Source organism: Urocampus carinirostris, chromosome 19, assembly GCF_059441175.1.
Source record: "Urocampus carinirostris isolate Australia breed hairy pipefish chromosome 19, RoL_Ucar_1.0, whole genome shotgun sequence".
Lineage (NCBI taxonomy): Eukaryota > Metazoa > Chordata > Actinopteri > Syngnathiformes > Syngnathidae > Urocampus > Urocampus carinirostris.
In genome coordinates this window covers 1880001-1896437 of record NC_142367.1, presented here as the reverse complement: position 1 = coordinate 1896437, position 16437 = coordinate 1880001, and the positions used below count along the sequence as shown (strand labels likewise).

The window sequence follows — 16437 nt, the reverse complement described above, 5'->3', positions numbered from 1 at the left end:
CTTTAAGCCCCTGGTAGGGTCACCCATGGCAAACAGGTCCTAGGTGAGTGGCCAGACAAAACGCAGATCAGAAGACCCCTAATGATGAGAGAAAACTTTGGTCCTCGATTTCCCTCGCCCGGACGCGGCTTACCGGGGCCCCCTTCTGGAGCCAGGCCTGGAGGTGGGGTCCGCTGGCGAGCGCCTGGTGGCCGGACCCTTACCCACGGGGGCCGGCCGGGCACAGCCCGAAGGGACGACGTGGGACCCTCTTCCCATGGGCTCACCACCTGTAGGAGGGGCCAAAGGGGTCGGGTGCGCAGAGAGCTGGGTAGCAGCCAAGGGAGGGGTCCTTGGCGCGACGATCCCCGGCTACAGAAACTGGCTTTTGGGACATGGAACGTTACCTCTCTGGCAGGGAAGGAGCCCGAGTTGGTGCGTGAGGTTGAGAAATTCCGACTAGATATAGTCGGACTCACCTCTACGCACGGCTTGGGCTCTGGTACCAGTCCTCTCGAGAGGGGTTGGACTCTCTTCCACTCTGGAGTTGCCCGTGGTGAGAGGCGCAGAGCCGGTGTGGGCATATTAATTGCTCCACGGCTCGGCGCCTGTACGTTGGGGTTCACCCCGGTAGACGAGAGGGTAGCCTCCCTCCGCCTTCGGGTGGGGGGACGGGTCCTGACTGTTATTTGTGCTTATGCACCAAATAGCAGTTCGGAGTACCCACCCTTCTTGGGGTCCTTAGAGGGTGTGCTTGAGAGCGCGCCCCCTGGGGACTCCCTCGTACTGCTGGGAGACTTCAACGCTCACGTGGGCAATGACAGTGAGACCTGGAGGGGCGTGATTGGGAAGAACGGCCCCCCTGACCTGAACCCGAGTGGTGTTTCGTTATTGGACTTCTGTGCTCGTCATGGTCTGTCCATAATGAACACCATTTTCAGACATAAGGGTGTCCATATGTGCACTTGGCACCAGAACACCCTAGGCCGTAGTTCGATGATCGACTTTGTCATCGTTTCGTCGGACCTGCGGCCGCATGTTCTGGACACTCGGGTGAAGAGAGGGGCGGAGCTGTCAACTGATCACCACCTGGTGGTGAGTTGGCTTCGATGGTGGGGGAAGATGCCGGCCCGACCCGGCAGACCCAAGCGTGTTGTGAGGGTCTGTTGGGAACGGCTGGCAGAATCTCCTGTCAGAAGAAGTTTCAATTCACACCTCCGGCAGAACTTCGCCCATGTCCCGAGGGAGGCGGGGGACATTGAGTCCGAGTGGACCATGTTCCGCGCCTCCATTGTCGAGGCGGCTGATCGGAGCTGTGGCCGCAAGGTAGTCGGTGCCTGCCGCGGTGGCAACCCTCAGACCCGTTGGTAGTCACCGGCGGTGAGGGAGGCCGTCAAGCTGAAGAAGGAGTCTTATCGGGCCTTCCTGGCCTGTGGGACTCTGGAAGCAACTGGCAGGTATCGGCTGGCCAAGCGGAATGCGGCTTTGGCGGTTGCCGAGGCAAAAACTCGGGCATGGGAGGAGTTTGGCGAGGCCATGGAAGCCGACTTCCGAACGGCTTCGAGGAAATTCTGGTCCACCATCCGACGTCTTAGGGGGAGGAAGCGGTGTGCCATCGACACTGTGTATAGTGCCGATGGGGCGCTGCTGACCTCGACCCGGGACGTTGTGAATCGATGGGCGGAGTACTTCGAAGACCTCCTCAATTCCACCGGCACGTCTTCCTCTGGGGAAGCAGAGCCTGAGGACTCTGGGTTGGGCTCTCGTATCACTGGGGTTGAAGTCACCGAGGTTGTCAAAAAACTCCTCGGTGGCAGGGCCCCGGGGGTCGATGAGATCCGCCCAGACTTCATTAAGGCTCTGGATGTTGTGGGCGTGTCATGGTTGACGCGCCTCTGCAACATCGCGTGGACATCGGGGACAGTGCCTCTGGACTGGCAGACTGGGGTGGTGGTTCCCATCTTTAAGATGGGGGACCGGAGAGTGTGTTCCAACTACAGGGGAATCACACTTCTCAGCCTCCCTGGTAAGGTCTATTCAGGGGTACTGGAGAGGAGGGTCCGCCAGGAAGTCGAATCTCGGGTTCAGGAGGAACAGTGTGGTTTTCGTCCTGGCCGTGGAACACTGGACCAGCTCTATACACTCTTCAGGGTCTTTGAGGGTGCATGGGAGTTTGCCTGTCCGGTCTACATGTGTTTTGTGGACTTGGAGAAGGCATTCGACCGTGTTCCTCGGGAGGCCCTGTGGGGGGTGCTTCGGGAGTATGGGGTACCGCACAGTCTTATCCGGGCTGTGCGGTCCCTGTATGCCCGGTGCCAGAGTCTGGTCCGCATTGCCGGCAATAAGTCGGATTTGTTCCCGGTGAGGGTTGGGCTCCGCCAGGGCTGCCCTTTGTCACCGATTCTGTTCATAACTTTTATGGACAGAATTTCTAGGCGCAGCCTTGGCGGGGATGGAGTCCGGTTTGGGGGCCTCAGCATTGCTTCACTGCTTTTTGCAGATGACGTGGTGCTGTTGGCTTCCTCAGCCCGTGATCTTCAGCTCTCGCTGGAGCGATTCGCAACCGAGTGTGAAGCGGCCGGGATGGGGATCAGCACCTCCAAGTCCGAGGCCATGGTTCTCAGTCGGAAAAGGGTGGTATGCTCCCTCCGTGTCGGGGAGGAGGTCTTGCCCCAAGTGGAGGAGTTCAAGTATCTTGGGGTCTTGTTCACGAGTGAGGGTAGGATGGAACGGGAGATCGACAGACGGGTCGGTGCAGCGTCTGCCGTCATTCGGACCCTGTCTGTCGTGGTGAAGAGGGAGCTGAGCCGAAAGGCAAAGCTCTCGATCTACCGGTCGATCTACGTTCCTACCCTCACCTATGGTCATGAACTTTGGGTCATGACCGAAAGAACTCGATCCCGGATACAAGCGGCCGAAATGAGTTTCCTCCGCAGAGTGGCTGGGTTCTCCCTTAGAGATAGGGTGAGAAGCTCAGTCATCCGGGAGGGACTCGGAGTAGAGCCACTGCTCCTCCGCGTTGAGAGGAGCCAGTTGAGGTGGCTCGGGCATCTAATAAGGATGCCTCCTGGACGCCTCCCTCGGGAGGTGTTCCGGGCATGTCCCACCGGCAGGAGGCCCCGGGGGCGGCCCAGGACACGTTGGAGAGACTATGTCTCTCGGCTGGCTTGGGAACGCCTCTGGGTCCCGTCGGATGAGCTGGAGGAAGTGGCTGGGGTTAGGGACGTCTGGGCTTCCCTTTTAACGCTGCTGCCCCCGCGACCCGACCTCGGATAAGCGGAAGACAATGGATGGATAAAATAAAGTATATATTTGCAGTTGAATAACATACCATCCATCCATTATCTGCACCGCTTATCCTCAGTAGGGTCGCAGGGGTGCTAGAGCCCATCCAAGCTATCTTTGGGCAGTGGGCAGGGGACATCCTGAACTGGTTGCCAGCCAGTCGCAGGGCACACAGGAACAGACAATTCACTAGTTCACACCTAGAGACAATTTGGAACGGCCAATTAACTTGCAAGCACGGGGAGAACATGCAAACTCCACACAGGAGGTTTAACCTCAGAACTGTGCCGCACACGCGCTAACCAAAGCGCCGCCGTGCTGCCTCGTATAACATACATTTGTACACACATATTTTGTTTGTAAAATATTGTTTTGTGCACGGTTTTCTAATTTGTCTACATAATTTCAATATTTGAATAAAGAAGAGGAAATTAATGTGTTTAAATTAAATGGGATTTATCAATTAATCGAAAAAAAAAAAAAAATCGTCTGAGTAATCTTGAGTTGCAGCCCTAGTGATGATCCCATAACCACTACACTGTAGGGTCATAGGGGTACTATTTCCTGCGTTGTGTCTTGGGTAAGTCCAGCCTGGTGGCGGCCATCCCTCACCAGGCCAACCAATGTTTTCACCTGGTCTCAAACCAGGGACCTTTCACATGTTAAGAAAATATGCTAACCACTGCACTACAGAAACATTTCTCTTCCATATGTAATAGATCATAAAATAATCATTCTTTGTGTTTATTGGATTCCTATTCAAGATGTTGATCATAGAACGCCATTCTTCAATGTTAAAAAATACAGCAGGATGTTTTTCAATGAAGGAAACATGCCTTGGCTTGAAACACGTTGAAAAACACTGGTGTAGAAGATGAAACCAAATGAACTAGGCAGGCTCTTATGACAACTGGACCCGTTTTCAAGCTTTATTTCGGTTCTCTAAAGACGGTTCTTGTCACGGCTACTCAATACAACCTTACATCCGTGCTTGGTCGGTTTCAGGTGGACTCTTGCAGGCCGCAGCGCCTTATAAACTCCTGACCTCGCTCATGCAGCCATGTGTTGCCCACTACATGAGATTGGAGACAGAAAACATTTTCAGGGTTGCACCTTTTTCATGGCCAAATTTAAGCACTTTTGAAGGACTTTCAAAGCCAATTTTCCAATTTATCCATTAGCATTAAAATAAAGAATCAGGTGTGAATCATGTATTTTGCAGAGCCACAAATGTATGTGATTTTTTCATATGCGCTTTTCAATCTTGCGTGAGCATTTATCAAGACATATGGTCTTTAGATCTTGAGTACATCGCAAATATAGTTGTTTGTGAGACAAATGTAGGTGTTGGCTAAAAATATTTCATATGTACATTTTCAAACTAAATGTCCATAATGAACACATTTCCTTTTGGGCGTGACCTGTCGGAGACGATGACGCTTTATAGGACATGGCAACAATTTAAAGCATTTACAAGCACTTTTCCATCTTTGAAAACACAACATTTAAATTTAAGCATTTACAAGGATTTCAAGCACCCGTATGAACCCTGCATTTTTGAAAGCCAGAGGTCGCCACCCAAAAACTTGTGTAAAATTCTCCACTTCGTCAAAGAGCTATCACAGCAATGGTTCAGAGAATGATTGGTGTATGAGTGTGTGCGTGAATGAGTAAGGAATGGGAGGTCTTCAGTGACTTTAAAAGCGCTATATGAATGCAGACCATTTACCATTTTCATTTTTTGACCCTAAGCAGTGTCTGAAATAACGCCTGCCTGGACATCTTTTACGTCGGGTGTACAACTTACAAAACTATGCCCGAGTGGCCGACACCATTATAATCTTTCGTTTTTATTTATTTAATTTATTTTTCAAATCAAACATTTGCTTTATTCCGGATTCGAAATCTTTGTTCGGTTTAGCAATTTCAGAATTTCAATTTCGGTTCGTTTGGTAATTTGCATACTCTGAAGCCAATCAGAAGCCTGCATCGAATAACTTCTAGCTTCCGGACTTTCCCGAGGTTGTGCATTTGCATATCATTTTCCAAAGTAGACGCACAGAGAACACAAAAAAATGGATAAGTGGTTAGGAATCAAGCCAAAACCTCAGCCCCAGAAGAAATATTCAAAGGAAGCTAACAAAATTGATGACGCTACAAAACGTAAACGTACATTAAAAGCATCGTGGAAAGAGGAGTTCATGTGGCTTGTAGCAGACGACGCAACGCAAACATTGCATGAATGAAGATGAGTAAAGGTACATACTGATAGCAGATGGAAAACAACGATGTCATTTACATGCAATGAATGTTATAAGTAGATTCATAATAAACTTAATTTTAAAGTGTTGTTAAGTCAAGTCATTTTTATTTGTGTAGCCCTTAATCACTTATAGTCTTATCAATCCTTAATACTATGCAACAATGTTTTTTTTGTGATTAGTTGTCTTATTGCGTTTCAAGTCGGAAAAAATGGGGCGGGTAATTTTATGGCTGGGCAGGCAACTTTTCAGAGTTGCCTGCCCTGGTGTCTGCTAAATCTTTGTCATGAGTTTCAGACACTGTTTTAAGGGACACTCTGTATTATATAGCACCTATTCTAGAATATATCTAGAATAACAATATTGTTTTTAAAATTAGGTAAAACCTTATGAACTATTATGTAAACGGTCATTTTTAAAAATGTTCCTAAGTTTATAAATTTGCATATCAATAACAATGCATTTTTACCTCTGTCTATTATTTCTCTGTTTCAAGGTAGTGTCCATAACTTCAAAATGTTCTACTTGCTGACGCCAACTTCTGGTCGAAATCATCATTGGAGCCTTTATCATGACCTTTTGTTACGCGTGCAAGTACGGTGACTTTCTTAGACGCGCTGGAATAAACTATTCTTTTTCATCTTTTTGTGGGTTGGCATTTGGACTGTATTTGAATAGTCCTAGTTTCACCATTTTCATCTTACAATAAAAGAAAACAACGAGCACCCGCTTGAAATCACTCTCCTCCACCGCCCCTCCTTGTGTCCTCTCCTCTAGCGTAATGCGCTCAGTGGCCGGAACACAGAGGTTAAAAATAAAAAAAAAGCAGAAAGGCTCGGCGGAAAATACATATAGAGGCTCTTTGAACTCAATTGGGCATTGTCAACACATACAAAACATTCTACTTACAACTAGGGTCTTATCTTACATTTTTTGGTCCTTTTTTATTGAACGTTGCATAATTTCAAACAAGATTGTATGAAACAGTGAAACACAACAAAGATAAAAAGATTTCAAGGGCACAAACTGACATACAGAGCAGAAAATACAAAAACGATAAAAAAGATATAAAGTAAAAAGAAAAATAATGATGACATGTTTATCTCAACACAAGGGATAAAAAGTGAAAAGTGGGTTTACATTTTAAATATTTTTGGGCGGATACAAAATTTGCTACTCATACAATTCTATCATTGCTCTTTCTTTGTTTTTGTTTTGTATGATAAACCTAAATGTAATATGATTTGAGGATAATCCCTGGTTTATGTTATATGGATTATCAGATTAAGGAAATACAGCTAACATCTAGTGGTTAAATATCACAGTGTTCCTTTAGAAAAAATGCTAAAACTCACCCCACTTGCTCCCCACCAGGACAGGACAAGCAGCATGTTGGGTAAGGTAGTCCCCCTTTCCATTTAATTTAAGATTGAACCAGAACACAGCCGAACCCTGCTCACACACAAATACACCAAAGCCTTAATTAGGTGAAACAATTTCATAACGTACAAAGAAATCCTCATATTTACAGATGCTTTTAAAAACGGACTATTTTGAGGCAACACCTAAAGTGACTTGGTCATCAACAAGAAGCTCTGGAGCCACATGCAACTCTTTGGTGCTCTCTAGTGGTTACCTATAGATTTTTTCAGGCATGATTGATGATGGAAAATTAAATGAGTTCTGTAGGAGGAAAAACATGACGCAAACATTCTTAAAGTTTCCAATAAACATGGATATAAACAGTATATAACATGGTTCATACACCCTTTAATGGCCAAATTCCAGCACTTTTCAAGCTCTTTCAATTTTTCCAGTACCTTCGAAGTAAGCACGGATCTTAAGTGTCTAAGTGTGCCTTTTATACTATATTCTATATTTTACACCCAATATATAATTTATATATTTTTGTATCTTTATACGTTTGTATTTTTTGAAGTTGTATTCTATTTTATACACTGTTTTATCTTACGTAAAGTCAAATATACTTGTTCTAAAATCTGACTTCAATGTTTGGAGGGCAAACTCTGAAAGAAGACTGTCGTAAATAACCTTTGCTTTGGAAGGTGTCAGGTTTCAGTCTGTGCAGATAACAACGACTTATCACCTCGCCTCGGGTGTTGGGAGTATGTGCCTGGAACGCCCCATCACCCCTCCTCCCATTCTTCAATCATGGTTGGGAAATTTGCATCGACGACGGTGCGGACCAATCACAGTGGCTTGGTCTTGGGGCGTGAACATTTCATCGGCATGGGTAATAAGATGGGAGGACCCCGGAACCTCGTCGTCTTTCTCCACACGATTGTAATTGGCAAGGAAGAAAGATCCGATTTGTTAAAGTCTTTGATTCGGCTAAATAAATTAATATGTGGACTATATTCGGCGCTCGGCTCAATAATTTCTCCGACTTTTGAATTTGCTCCAACTGTAAGGAATTGGACAAGACACGTGAAGTGTCTTCGGAGTCAGATTACAATTTAGTAAATGTTAAAACCTTACAATTTCTATATTGTATTCAAAACAAGTTTTCAAGTTGTTTTCAGGAGCAAGAACCTTCAAGGTCAAGATAATAAGTTTCCCAAGCCAAAATAATTTGTTTCTAATTAAAAACTACAACTTGGAACCTCACTGGTAGACTCATATGTTACCAAACAGGTGCACCGAACTCCTTTTGCTAACCCATCTACAACTTGAAGTCACTGGCAATTTTCTAAAGACTCCTATCTATTTTCTAACAATGAACTTCTGTAATGTATCACATGAATCATTCAAAGGAATTTGTTAGAAAAAGGTACAGCCTTCAAGTATATTGTTATGTTAGCTTGCCCTCCAGTGAAAGAGAGTAGAAAATTACTTCCATGTTTATTGTTAGGTTGGAGTGACCTTTAGTAGCCAGCAGTGTATATCACACCATGTAACCAAATAAATCGTCCAATCAGAATCCATTTATGTGCACGTACTTTATTCTATCCTCCAATCAGAATTCACGAAACCGTAAAAGGAAGATGCTCACCCTTCATTCCGTGGGAAATATTTCATAGCAATCAAAGAGTATTTTTGCCTTGTCCGAAGCTTTTAATAAATACGTTTAATAATAAATAAGAGTCGTTTTGACATCGTTTTGAACCTGACAGAAAGAACTGTTTTTTTTTGTTGACTGTGATGACTAAAGTCGCTATCTTGCTGCTAGCAGATGCTATGTGCTATTTTCAGCTGTACCTATCTGTGATCTCTTTGTGTCAATGGCCTGCTATAAAATGACATAAATTCTGCTATTCAGCTTCAACAATGCACACGCAGATTGGATACGAAGACAAAAACGAACAAAGTACTGTATGTATAAAAAGCAAAAAAATTAGCCAAATTTTGATTCATTTTTATAATATCGATTGCTTTGAAGCAGAATACATTCAATCTTTTATTTGACTGCAGATCTTTCGCTTTTCGTTTCACTTGTTTTAATTTATAATTTATTTTTTAGAAGATCTGTGACTAAATTGGTGAATATAGAATTGTAAATAGTTAAATGTTTTGCATTTTATCATTTTTTATAGCACTGGAAAGTTAAGTTTTTAATTTTTATTTGATTGTTTTGCATTTTCAGGAATTTTGTGTTGTGTTTCGACTTTAATTCTGTTCAGTGTGTGAAAAGCCAACAGTGTTTTTTTTTTTTTTTTGTAGATCTGTTAATATTTTGATTTATACTTCATGTGTTTCAAAGGGATCCCCTGCAAAACATATTAAATAACTAATTACTAAATAATTTGGGGCATAAAGTTTTGGAGCTCAGTGATCCAAGCCAAAAAAGCCGGTTTTCTGAATAGGGCTGTCCTCTGTCAGTAAATCGGCATATCTACTACTACTACTACTAATAATAAAAGGTGCAACACCGAGGGATCTCTGTATACAGTATGTGTTATATAACGAATTTAATTTTGTGCAGCTTCAAACATACAGGCTTTTTGGTCCAATATGGCTTTTTCAACATTTTGAGCAGCCAACCCTTGGACTAGTCACTAGCCGATGAAAAAAAACAAAAGAGTCCAGTTCATCAACAAACCTTAATAGGCCAAGAAACAGCGCCCACTTTGGGGAAAACGGTAGCGCCTCCCGCCGGCACGTCGCTCAACTAAAAGGGAAAGGTAAGGCAATTTTATTTGTATACTTAAAAAGCATTTTTTTGATGAAAGTGAAGTAGTGTGTTTGACTGACATAGACCAGCCAGGTAGCGATTCGGTTTCCTGTGCCCAAGTTTTGGTATGGATCAACAACTTCGTCCTGTAAAAAAACCACAAAGAGTAAATCTTGTAAAATATTTCTGGAGTAAAAATTTGTACATGGTAAATGGTCTGTCTACACTGTAGGTATACATAATAATTATTACCAGTAACTACTTTATTTACTTATCTAGGATTCATTTTGTACGTTTAAAGAAACACTGAGTCGAATTTTGAAAATGCATTTACTTTTCGGAGTATCTTAGTATTTTGCAGTTATGTAGTTACTTTGTTACTTATGTAGTTACTTTTGCAGTTATTTTTCACAACTTGAAAAACAATACGACAACTAATCGCAAACCCCCCCAAAAAAACAATTGTTGCAAAGTATTAAAGATTGATCATCAGAATATATAACAAAACAACACTTTAAAATTAAGTTTATGATAAATCTACTTATAACATTCACTGCATGTATATGACATCGCTGTTTTCCATCTGCCATCAGATGTACAGTGGAACCCCGCTACTTCGTGCTTCGACGTTTGCGGATTCAGAGCTTTGCGGGCCTAAAAAAAAAAAAATAATTAAATAAAATAATAAGCGGTGTCACTACTTCGTGGTTCCACGTTCGCGGGTGGTTTTGGTCCCCATTAACCGAGTCTAAAAAAAAGAAATAAAAAAATTAAAAAAAAAAAAGAAAAAATACATACATATATATATATATATATATATATATATATATATATATACCGGGCAGCACGGCGGCGCAGTGGTTAGCGCTTGTGCGGCACAGTTTATGTCATGGGAACCTGTCGTGGGTTCAAATCCAGCTCCAGACTTTCTGTGCGGAGTTTGTATGTTCTCCCCGTGCTTGCGTGGGTTTCCTCCGGGCACTCCGGTTTCCTCCCACATTCCAAAAACATGCATATCAGGTGAATTGGCTGGTCCAAATTGTCCCTAGGTGTGAATGAGCGAATGAGTTGTCTGTCCCTGTGTGCCCTGCGATTGGCTGGCAACCAGTTCAGGTTGTTCCCTGCCCACTGCCCGATGATTGCTGGGATGGGCTCCAGCCCCCCCGCGACCCTACTGAGGATAAGCGGTACGGCTAATGAGATGAGATATATATATATATATATATATATATATATATATATATATATATATTTTTTTTTTTTTTAAGGTGCGCCGCTACTCCGCGGATTTTCACTTATCGCGGGTGGTTTTGGTCCCCATTAACCGCGATAACTGAGGTCCCACTGTACCTGTATTTACTCATCTTCATTCATGCAATATTTGCGTTGCGTCGCCTGCTACAAGCCACGTGAACTCCTTTTTCCACGAGGCTTTTAATGTACGTTTACTTTTTTTTAGCGTCATAAATTTTGTTAGCTTCTTTTGAATCTTTCTTCTGGGGCTGAGGTTTTGGCATGATTCCCAACCACTTCTCCATTTCTCTTGTGTTCTCTGTGCGCTACTTTGGGGAATTATATGTAAATGCACGACCTTATTACGCTCCGCAAAGTCCGGAAGCCTGAGTTATTTGATGCAGGCTTCTGATTGGCTGCCGAGTATGCAAATTCCCAAACGAACCGAAATTCCGAAATTTCCAGACCGAACAAAGATTTCGAAATTGGAATAAAGCAAACGTTTGATTTGAACCCCCCTCTTTTTATTTATTTTTTTTCTAGAAAAAGATGTCGGCCACCCGGGCGGAAACGTTTTGTAAGTTGTTCGACTGACGGAAAAGATGCACGCAGACGTTATTTCAGACACTGCTAGGAGGCACGAAATATTACACACCAACTACAAGACTGTAAAATTAAGTCAGTCATGTAAGCTACTTAGGGCAATGGTTGTCAAAGAAAATACTTGAGATTTTAAAAACATTCAAATTCAAATCTTGTAAAATTATTGCATTGTATTAATTATTGTAGATAATGGATACAGGAAAATACATAAATTACATTAAATGGCTATTTGCGTTTTTAAATATAAATGAATAATTTATTTTTTAACAGGTATTCATTAATTCCTCTAAAGAGGACGTGTAATAGTCGTTATCATGTTATGTGTGGACTGAAATTAATAAATGAGAAAAGCAGAAATACCTTATCATACCAATTATACATTTTATTGTATAAAAAAAATCCTAAGTAGAAATGTGTATTTCTTTTACAAATAATTTGTCCGGCAACCGGCTCTGTGGCACTGGTTTTATTTTGCATTAGACAATACAGTGCCATTTAGTCATCAAATATTAAAGGCTTTAAAAAAATATATATCCCAAACACAAATCCTTTATGTTGCTTGATGCAGTTACTAGGATGAAATAATCTTTCACAAGGGCTATGCAACTAAAAAAACAAGAGAAAACAAAAAATCTAATTGTAGGCAAAAGGAAATTTTAACTATTGACTTTGGCAAGAAAAATAAGAAAAAAAAAATTCGTAGAACCATTGCCATATGCACATTATTTCTAGCCTGGGCATTTATTAGAGTTATCCTTTGTCCAACATTTCATTCTAAAATCTTGCAAAGTATGTCAAGTTGAGATCGGCTGAACTCATTATTTTGTGAACTGTTGACCGGCACAGGCAAAAGGGTCAAAATTAAATTGCTATTTACCCCTAGAAAGTCGATATGAGGTTCATACTGTCCTCCGACGCCGTAGTTGGCAACCTGGAACAAGAAAACACATGTAGTTAAATCCTAACTTGAGGTTGACCGGTTATCGGGCGGGCTAATTATCGGCACCGAAATTGTTACCAGCATTTTTACCTATTCCGCGGGCTGTTTATTTAGGCTCAGATACAGCTGAGCCTTTCCTCCCTCTCTCCTGTCTTCTGTCTAGCATGCTACCCACCCTGCTGCTTCTAATTGGATAAGTGACCCTGGGCGGAGGCAATGAATCAGGAAGAATAAACAGCCGCAGCTCTGCTAACTCTTGAGTTCCGACATGCCTGTGAGTTAAGACCGCTGATAGCATTTACATTTTAAAAAGTCTAAGGTAGAAAATAGTGTGTGTGTAATCCAAGAGATGGTGTACAAAAGTGTAGTTGATTTGTTTGAGGGAAGCACGTTCCTGTGGAGACTGATTTATTAGCTGTTACCTATTACATTAGTTCCACAATCTATCTCTAAAACAGGAGATCCCACACTTTTCAAATTGCAGGCTCTGTTAAAATTGAAATAGATAGATGAATAGATAGATAGATACTTTATTCATCCCCGCAGGGAAATTCACATTTCCAGCAGCATCCCTTCGCTGAGAACAATACAATAATAAAGCAAAAGGAATACAATATACAAATACCCAATGTGACGTGCTAATACCCACTGTAGCGTGTTGTATAGAGTATTTAAATAGTGCTACATAAAATACACACTGCAATAAAAGTACCGTAATATGCAATGTAGGGGGTGTGGTTTAATGTTTAATTAATAAAAATGCACTTTTTGTTTTAATTTAATTTAAGTCATGTTGGTGGTATTGACATTTTACCTGTATATTTATTTTTAAAAAAACTGTGAGCTATGTTTTTATGTCCCTTTATACGAGTTGCTGCTAAGCATAAGTTTATTCCCTGCACACTTAGTTTTTGGTTAAAGAGACAGGTCGGTCATCTTTGTTGTGTTAAAATTCAAATTTATTTACTGTAAAAGGTTTCCGAAAGCTATTCAAGTTTTATTTGAATTTCTAACAAATAATCTTTGTTTCTTTTTGCATTACTAGAAAATCTTGTGACAATTTCTAAGCTCATACAGCAGTTGTATATCGGCTCCACATATTAATTATCAGCCAAGTCTTAATACTAATAATCCCTAATTCTAACACATACAATAGATATTTTTGTCTTATGAGAAAATAAGAAGAAACTGTCACCTGCATGTCCTCTGCAGTGGATGTCTCCAGGCCTGTTATGGCCGCCAAGATCTTGATCTGCTTGGCCACCGACACATGCTCCTTACCTTTGAGCCAGGAACTGAAAGGGAAAAAAGAAGAATTAATTGGGTACATATAAAAGGCTATACACCCCTGTTTAAATAAAAAAAAAAAAGAACAGCTTTTTTTCATCATTGAGATGTATATATATATATATATATATATATATATATATATATATATATTTATATCTCATCTCATCTCTCATTAACTACACCGCTTATCCTCAGTAGTGTCGCGGGGGTGCTGGAGCCCATCCCAGTAATCATCGGGCATTGGGCAGGGGACACCCTGAACTGGTTGCCAGCCAATCGCAGGGCACACGGGGACAGACAACTCACTCGCTCATTCACACCTAGGGACAATTTGGACCAGCCAATTCACCTGATATGCATGTTTTTGGAATGTGGGAGGAAACCGGAGTGCCCGGAGGAAACCCACGCAAGCACGGGGAGAACATACAAGCACAGGAAGTCTGGAGCTAGATTTGAACCCACGTAGGAGGTTCCGAAGACATGAACTGTGCCGCACATGCACTAACCACTGCGCCGCCGTGCTGCCCCCATATATATATATATATATATATATATATATATATATATATATATACACTATTACATACACTTCTAATCAGTGCAACTTCTGCAGTCACTCAAACAGTGACTGTAGCCTTCAACCAGGAGAAGATGTCGTCAGGTGGTGTCCAACAGTCACCGGGTGTTTCGACCCTTAACCACAACGCCCTCGAGTTGGCGGGCCGGCAGTGATGGCCAGTCACTGCCCCTCTTCTCCTGGTCCCCAGCTAAACTCCTCTCTCCTACTCCAGAGCCAACAAATGCTCTCTCCGCGGCTTCCCCCACCCTTTTGGCAGCTGCCTTTGTCTCCCTTCCACTTATTCCCAGAGCTGTTAATGTGTCCCATACAGACTGTGCTTGGAAGCCCCTGCACCCGACCTCCACTAGGAATAGCCAGGTCTGCCATCCCTTGTCCCTGCACTGTTGGACCAGCTCTTGATATTTGGTGTTTTTCCTTTCATGGGCTTCGCTGCATCCTTCTTCCCATGGTACAGTTAGCTCAATCAAGATGATTTTTTTAGCCTCTTCTGACAAAATCACGATGTCTGGCCTCAAAGAAGTTTGGACTACCTGGGGAAAGTGTAATTTCCTTCCCAGGTCTACCTTCATCTCCCACGCTGGTGCTGTTTGCAGGAGGCTCTTTTTGGTCTTTTTGGAGGATGCTGGTTTCTCCCCTTCCCTGACGAACTGGATGGAATGTATTGGACTGGGTTGAGGTTGGTGCTTCTTCCGCTTTTCCTGCTCCAAGATGTAAGCCAGTGCACCGAGGACCTTGTCATGGCGCCAGCGGTATCTGCCCTGGCTAAGAGCGATCTGGCATTCTGCCAGAATATGCGCCAGTGTCCCTCTCCCACCACATAACCTGCACGTTGGGTCCTCCCTCAACCCCCACCTGTCCAGGTTGGTTGGTGTTGGAAGAGTATTGTACACTGACCGGAGCAAGAAAGAGATCCGGAACGGTTCCAACCTCCAGAGTTCTGGCCAGGTGATCCTTTGCTTTGGTAGGTCCCACTTCGTCCAGGCTCCTTGGACTCTAAGCTCCACTGCCCTGGACCACCTGCCTTCCTCCTCCTCGGCCTGCACCATGTCTCTCCTCTGCCTTGGATCAGCTTTTGACCATTGCTGGAAAATGAGTAGACCCTAATCCCTGACGCCCTACGCATGCATTTCCGATAAGACATATATATATATATATATATATATATATATATATATATATATATATATATATATGTACGCAGATGACACTCAACTATATCTTCCGTTGAAGGAAACTGCCACACTAAATTATGGAAATTTGGAGGCCTGCCTCACTGAGATAAAAGAGTGGATGTCACTCAATTTCTTGCGTCTTAACTCTGAAAAGACCGAAATGTTAGTCATTGGTCCATCTAAATGCAGTGACTTATTCTCAAAAACTGCTGTGAACATTGACAAATGTCACATCACACAGTGACTCAGTTAAAAATGTAGGTGTCATATTTGACCCCAATCTGTCCTTTCTAACACATGTGAAGAAAATTACTAGAACCCCTTTCTTCTAGCTTCGCAACATTGCTAAAATTCGTCCTATGCTGTTTCAGTCGGATGTGGACATTATAATTCACGCGTTTGTTACTTCCAGTCTCGATTACTGTAATGCACGACTCTCCGGTCTCCCGAAGTCCAGAATCTACAGCTGGTACAAAATGCTGCAGCGAGGCTTTTAACTAGGACAAAAAAGTCCGATCACATCACGCCGATTTTGGCTAACCTGCATTGGCTCCCTGTTAGCCTAAGGTGTGATTTCAAGGTTCTCTTAGCATTATACAAAATCATACATGGATTCACTCCCTCATATCTTTCAGATCTGATTTCCCCCTATGTTCCGGTCCGAAACCTTCGTTGTGAAAGCGCCGGTCTACTGGTGATCCCAAGAGCCAAGAAGTGATCCGCAGGTTCGAGAGCGTTCTCCATCCGGGCACCAGTGCTGTGGAATGCTCTTTCCCCTGAGATCCGATCTGCAACCTCGGTGGAAATGTTTAAATCTAAGCTTAAAACACACTTCTACTCTAAGGCATATAAATAACCTATACTTTTTCTGGACAATACCTCTGTATTTTTTGTAATTGCAACATCCTTTGCCTGGTAATCCTGAAAGGGGGACACCACATATATCAAGATGGCGGCACCCC

The 16437-nt window shown here is 42.9% G+C and overlaps 1 protein-coding gene across 4 annotated transcripts in view; it reads right to left on the bottom strand.

Annotated features, from left to right (window-relative positions):
• Positions 1-4163: 4163 nt before the first annotated feature.
• LOC148346875 (prolyl 4-hydroxylase subunit alpha-1-like) overlaps positions 4164-16437 on the bottom strand; it is a 45384-nt gene continuing 33110 nt past the window's right edge. For all 4 annotated transcript variants that reach the window (XM_088323706.1, XM_088323707.1, XM_088323705.1 and 1 more), the window contains 6 exons: positions 13629-13728; positions 12371-12424; positions 9738-9803; positions 9586-9654; positions 6881-6977; positions 4164-4336 (listed from right to left, as the gene is read on the bottom strand). In XM_088323706.1, coding sequence (XP_088179832.1) covers positions 4266-4336; positions 6881-6977; positions 9586-9654; positions 9738-9803; positions 12371-12424; positions 13629-13728 — 457 coding nt within the window. In that variant the 3' untranslated portion in view covers positions 4164-4265. The remainder of the gene's footprint in view (positions 4337-6880; positions 6978-9585; positions 9655-9737; positions 9804-12370; positions 12425-13628; positions 13729-16437) is intronic.